Below are 6,708 nucleotides of genomic sequence, written 5' to 3'. Positions count from 1 at the left end.
ATAGCGTCCGCAAGACTACTAGTTCTGTGAAGGATAGAACTACCCATAGAAGGTAAAGCACCGGCACAAGTAAAGAAATCTTGAATAACTCCTTTTCCAATAATATTACCACTACCAACACGGATTTTTTTGTATGAAAGATGGTAGGTTCTTTAGTAGGAGCATCAGAATTTTTCATGATATTATTATTGTCCATATTGACAATAATTTCCCCAATTTCAGACATAGAGGCAAAAGGTAAAGGACTTGACATAACGACAAGCAAACAAACTAACACACGAGCTAACAAAAAGCAAACGGGCAAAAAGAGGCAAATAGAGAGAGAGGGCGAATAAAACGGCAAGGATGAAGTGGGGGAGAGAAAAACGAGAGGCAAATGTGAAATAATGTAATGCGGAAGATAGGGATTGTGATGGGTACTTGGTATGTTGACTTTTATGCAGACTCCCCGGCAACGGCGCCGGAAATTCTTCTTGCTACCTCTTGAGCACTGTGTTGGATTTCCCCGAAGAGGAGAGGATGGTGCAGCAAAGTAGCGTAAGTATTTCCCTCAGTTTTTGAGAACCAAGGTATCAATCCAGTAGGAGGCTACGCGCGAGTCCCTCGTACCTACACAAAACAATAGCTCAACACAACCAACACGCTTAGGGGTTGTCAATCCCTTCACGGTCACTTACGAAAGTGAGATCTGATAGAGATGATAAATAATATTTTTGGTATTTTTGGTATAGAGATGCAAAGTAAAAAGTAAAAGCAAAGTAAAAGCAAAGCAATAATAAAGTGATGGAGATTGATATGATGAGAAAGAGACCCGGGGGCCATAGGTTTCACTAGTGGCTTCTCTCAAGAGCATAAGTATTCTACGGTGGGTGAACAAATTACTGTTGAGCAATTGACAGAATTGAGCATAGTTATGAGAATATCTAGGTATGATCATGTATATAGGCATCACGTCCGAGACAAGTAGACCGACTCCTTCCTGCATCTACTACTATTACTCCACTCATCGACCGCTATCCAGCATGCATCTAGAGTATTAAGTTAAAAACAGAGTAACGCCTTAAGCAAGATGACATGATGTAGAGGGATAGTTTCATGCAATATGATAAAACCCCATCTTGTTATCCTCGATGGCAATGATACAATACGTGCCTTGCTGCCCCTCCTGTCACTGGGAAAGGACACCGCAAGATCGAACCCAAAGCTAAGCACTTCTCCCATGGCAAGAACAACCAATCTAGTAGGCCAAACCAAACTGATAATTCAAAGAGACTTGCAAAGATAACCAATCATACATAAAAGAATTCAGAGAAGATTCAAATATTATTCATAGATAGACTTGATCATAAACCCACAATTCATCGGTCTCAACAAACACACCGCAAAAAGAAGATTACATCGAATAGATCTACACGAGAGAGGGGGAGAACATTGTATTGAGATCCAAAAAGAGAGAAGAAGCCATCTAGCTACTAACTATGGACCCGTAGGTCTGAAGTAAACTACTGACACTTCATCGGAGGGGCTTGGATGATGATGTAGAAGCCCTCCATGATCGATGCCCCTCCAGCGGAGCTTCGGAACAGGCCCCAAGATGGGATCTCGTGGATACAGAAAGTTGCGGCGGTGGAATTAGGTTTTTGGCTCCGTCCCCGATCGTTTGGGGGTACGTGGATATATATAGGAGGAAGAAGTACGTCGGTGGAGCTTCGAGGGGCCGACGAGGCAGGGGGCGCGCCCTAGGGGGGGCGCCCTCCACCCTCGTGACCGCCTCGTGGCTTTCTTGACGGAGGGTCCAAGTCTCCTGGGTCTTATCTGATGAGAAAATCACGTTTCCAAAGGTTTCATTCCGTTTGGACTCCGTTTGATATTATGTTTCTCCGAAACACTGAAATAGGCAAAAAACAACAATTCTGGGCTGGGCCTCCGGTTAATAGGTTAGTCCCAAAAATAATATAAAAGTGGAAAATAAAGCCCAATATAGTCCAAAACAGTAGATAATATAGCATGGAGCAATCAAAAATTATAGATACGTTGGAGATGTATCATACACATAAAGCTTTTAAAGCATTTATGAAAATGTAGCATATAATATACCGTTGGAAAGCTTATGAATAGGAGCAAATTTTTCATCAAGACAACCGTTACAAATTCGTTGCCTTTTGAGAGTAGTATTAAAAATGGAAAAAACAACATCAGTTTTTCCTTATTTTTAACATGTAATTGAAGGTTGGACGTCTCGCACTAGAGATCTCGAACTGCACCAAGAGGAGCACGTGAACTTCTTGCAACAAACCTTTTAGGCTTATAGTTTTTATTCATTTTATTCTCATCTGAAATTCATTCAGTGTAATAGTTGAACTTCCCGCTGTTTTCATGTCGTACTTCTGTGATGTATTTTTGTTTGTAATTTCTCACCCATTCATCTGTGTTACACAAATAATATACTATTTGAACAAATCTCCGGCCGAGGACTTTAACTTCTAGCAACAAAAAATTTAGATTTGTCTTTTTATTCATTTTTTCTCATATGAAACATACACCGTGTAGTACGTGAACTTCTGATTGTTATCACTTTTGAACTGTTCTCTGGTTTTCTTGTCCTAAATCCTAATACACTCATCAAAATTGAGTATTTAAATCCTAGGTTTTTATAATCTCTGAACTTCTCTGCTTTTTTAATTTGAACTTCTTAGTTTTATTCTTTTGAAAATTTAAAAAAATGATTTTCATGTAAACATTGCACAATTTTTTTAAAATTAAACTTCATACTTTAATTTTGCAAAGAAACTTTGAAATTTTGGTTTTTTTGTATACATCAAACTACTCCTTATTTTAATTTGAAATTCTCGATTTTCATTTTGAAATCAAATTGCTCCAAAAAAAATCTTCAAATGCCCAAAACTATGCTACCCTTTAGCAACGAAAAAAATTGAATTTTTATAAACGTCAAAGCGCACTCTTCTTTTCAAATTTTGAACCTAGAGTTTTTTTTAGTAAATGTCGAACTTCTTCGTTATTTCAAACCGAACTTCATTGTTTATTCGTTACTAACGAGAAAAGTTTGAGTTTTTGTAATAAATATCAAACCGCTCCTTTTTTGAAATTGAACTTTTTGGTTTATTATTTACTAACGAGGAAAATCTGGGTTCTTCATATACATTTAAATATTCTATTTTTTAAAATTGAACTTCTTGATTTTTTGCTTTGGACTTCTTGATGTTATTCATTTTTAACGGGAAAAAATTCTAGTTTTGTAATAAACATCGTACAACTTCTTGGTTACTAAGCTTCTTGGTTTATTCGGTAGCAACAGGAAAATTAGAGTTTTTTGTAATAAATATTGAACTACCTCATTTTTTGAAATTGAACTTCTTGGTTTATTATTTAGTAACGAGGAACATCTGAGTTTTTCATATACATTTAACTATTCTCTTTTTTTGCAATTTAACTTGTTGGTTTTTTCAATTTGGACTTCTTGATTTTGTTTCTTTTTAGTAACGAAGAAGATCATATGTTTGTATCCACGCAATCTTAATTGAGCTTCCAGATTTTTGTAGAAACGGGCGAAATTTGTTTTTGATGACTTCTCTAAAGTGCTCGATGGTTGTCTGTAGTAGCAAAAACTCAGGGAAAAAATAGCCGCGAGAAGAAATGTTGATGTTGCTGCACCTTCAGTAGACTACATGGCACAAGATGATGTCGAATTGAAGGAGTACCCAACGAAAATAAAGGGGAACAACTGGTCTTTTTCATTTAGCTCCAGCAGCAAACAGACCCCCACCCAAAATAAACAAACATGCTCCAAAACAAAATAAAGGTGAACGACTGGTCTTTTTCATTTAGCTAAAATAAGAATAATAATTTAGAAGTGCAATCTTTTTTTGATGGATCTGTATGTAGTGCTTAAACACACTTATGCGCGCACATGGGAGAGAGAGAAAAAGAGGTATGCAATCTTTTTTGTGTGTAGTAATACATGAACTTCATACATATTGTCTCTCGTCAACATGCACATACTTTTTAAACCAAAATTAGAACATAGAATAAGAAGAAACAGGGCATGAACTAGCATGAACACACCTAGTCAGTTTTCGGTCAAGGATCTGGCACAAAGAACCGGCGCCTTTCGACTCCCAGATGCAGCAACCACAAACAAAATCAATTTTCATTCATTCATCCATCACCATCAAACCATTTTTCACAATACATCATAAAAGTGTAGTTCATCACCATCATTGCATTTTTCCATAAGTTTTCACATAATGTTGTCGTCCATTCTGCAGAAGTAGAAGAACAAATTCACATTAAGTTTTATATGCAAATACAAACAAGTTCGGACCTAGCACAGCTAAATCTTGCCAAAGATAGAGAATGTTTTTCTCATCTATGATATTTTTCGCTTCTGTTAGGCATCTTACCCGCGTGAGTGTGTTTCATAGTACAATTTTTGCCTTGCCTAACTTTCAGTTGCATAGCATGGCAGTCATCATTGACCATATCTCTGAATAAATTGGGTGCAAAATACGGACAGTATGGAATCGAAAGTACGAGCCTGCAAGAAGATGAACCTGGGCCTTGTCGGGGCGCTCAAGCAGTGGGACCTGGGCTGCTGAGGGAGTGAACATCTTGGTGCTGCTGAGGGAGTGAAAGTACAAGCCTGCAAGAAGATGAACCTGCAGCTGAGGTAGTTGGGCCCGCCTTAGAGTATGACGGCGTCGCGGGTGGCGAGCGCTGAGATGTTAGCGCACGACATGGTGGCGTCACAGGTCGCATGCACCTTGGCGTGGATGTCCTCCACGAGCTGTAGTGCCCGCGCCTACATCGTGGTGTTGGGTCCCATGGCCTGCTACATGCCGCTGCCCTTGAGGTACACGGACACGTCGCAGCCCTGCAGGAAACATTCGTGGAAGAAGATGCGGAGGAGGCCGACGGCGAGCATGACCTCTTGCCGGAGCGTCTCCTGCACGTTCTGGCCTTCGTGACTGTTGCCGTGCTGCTCTCCCCGGCGCTGTCCCTCCCTATGGATGGCGCTGCCTTCCACTTGCGATGAGCCCGTAGCTGGAGCGCATCGTACTGTCCTCTAAACGTCTCAAAATTTAACTTTTACATGAAATTTGCCGAATCCTCAGAAACACATGCCTGCACCATTTCCATTTTTTGTGATGCCATAGTGCTCGCTCCACGGTCCCTGCAATTCAATCAGTCAACATTTAAGTTCAGTTAACAAGTCCCCTGTATAAATGAAGCATCAACCTTCCTGATTAATGGACATGATTGTTGGCGCATTGCAGCTCTAGAATTGTTGGTTGATTTGTCGATTTAGTTATTCATCAGTCTAATCAAACAACTTAGCTAGTTAGATGAATATGGGAATAGGTGTCATGAACACCAAAAGAAAACTGCTCTGAAGGACAAAATACACACACAAGATCAACTGCACATTAGGATTTGTGATTGCTGAATCTGTTTGTAGACAAAAGAAGTTCAGAAAGATCCTTGGACGCACGCACACACCAGTGCATGAACACACTTATTAGCACGTAAATCTTAGTTCATCACATGGTTAATTCTTTATAACAATATATGAATGAATCATCGAATCAAAACTCAGAAAGGATTCTCTTTATGCAGATACAGACCCAATCGTTCATGGTTCTTTTTAAAAAATACTAAGTTGAACAGCAGAGAGGCATCCATACGAACAATATTGAATTGCAAACAATATTGTAGAAACAAACATGAGAGTTACCTGTCGCTTGAAGGAGTAGAGTTGATCCGGAAACAGTGGTTCACAGGTTCAAGGATGAGACGACGGGAAGGTCGGTCAGAGGCGCCAGAGAAGTTCACGCGGGAGGGATGCCAAGCCAGGAGGTGCAGAGGCCAGAGTTGAGGAGCATGGTGTGTTGTACTACAAACGTTGCCAATGGCACAATGCTCCTGGGCGGTGGCTTCGGGGATCAGGGGCGCTGGTGCAGGGGGCCGGCGGGTCATGTGGAGAAGGGCGGCAGAGCTCGGGAGCAGTACGACGGAGTTTGCTGGCGGGACAAGGCAATCAGGCGGTGGTGGAATCTGCGGCGCCGTGCGCGGGGTGCAGGTGGGCGGAGGCAGTTGGATCCGCGGCGGAGCGCGCGGGGCTGCGCCGGTGGTTGGTCGGGCATGGGGAGGATGAGCGGCAGCAGTGATGGAGGCGCGTGAGAGGTTGCCAGGGCCGGCGGCGGCGCGTGGGGATCTAGGGCAGGCGGCGACGCATCGGATCCACTGCCGGCGGCGGCGTGTGGGTATCGAGAGTAGGCGGCGGTCAGGTCGTTGGATCGGGGAGGTTGTCATGGTTGGTGGAGGGATCGGGGAAGGTGGTGGACCGGTGGAAGGTGCCAGTCTGGGACACCTAGGTGCCTGGGCACCTAGCTTAAAAACCGTTGGATGACACTAAGATCTGTGCGCGTGTAATTAGTATTAGCATTGATGAATAAATCTTATTAGAAAAGAATTATTGCTTGATATGGACACTTAATACCTGCCCAGATTAGATAGGATAAAGAAAATCGGTAATAAATGGCCCATGTTTTAAGTCTATGCATGTCTCATCGTACGTGCATCATTTTACATATAATGAAGGTTATATGTTGAATAAATCACTAGGTATATACGTACATAACCCAAAATATCTTAGGTATATATGTTTTGTACTCGAAATATTTTGGTTAT

The 6,708-nt window shown here is 41.5% G+C and overlaps 1 protein-coding gene across 3 annotated transcripts; it reads right to left on the bottom strand.

Moving 5' to 3' along the window:
* Positions 1-4,141: 4,141 nt before the first annotated feature.
* LOC125508339 (sulfated surface glycoprotein 185-like) lies at positions 4,142-6,376 on the bottom strand. Of its 3 annotated transcripts, none has more exons than XR_007283373.1 (3): positions 5,753-6,376; positions 4,422-5,191; positions 4,142-4,280 (listed from the first exon to the last, which is right to left on the bottom strand). XR_007283373.1 is itself a non-coding variant. In XM_048673036.1 (2 exons), exons 1-2 carry the CDS (start codon positions 6,328-6,330, stop codon positions 5,107-5,109), a joined length of 663 nt encoding a protein of 220 aa, XP_048528993.1. In that variant the 5' UTR covers positions 6,331-6,376; the 3' UTR covers positions 4,142-5,106. The 3 variants fall into 3 exon arrangements, 1 of the variants encoding a protein (XP_048528993.1); XR_007283372.1 differs by having other exon boundaries at positions 4,572-5,191; XM_048673036.1 differs by having other exon boundaries at positions 4,142-5,191.
* Between the last annotated feature and the right edge of the window lie 332 nt (positions 6,377-6,708).

Source organism: Triticum urartu, chromosome 1 (assembly GCF_003073215.2).
Source record: "Triticum urartu cultivar G1812 chromosome 1, Tu2.1, whole genome shotgun sequence".
NCBI lineage: Eukaryota > Viridiplantae > Streptophyta > Magnoliopsida > Poales > Poaceae > Triticum > Triticum urartu.
This window is presented reverse-complemented; position numbering and strand designations above follow the sequence as displayed.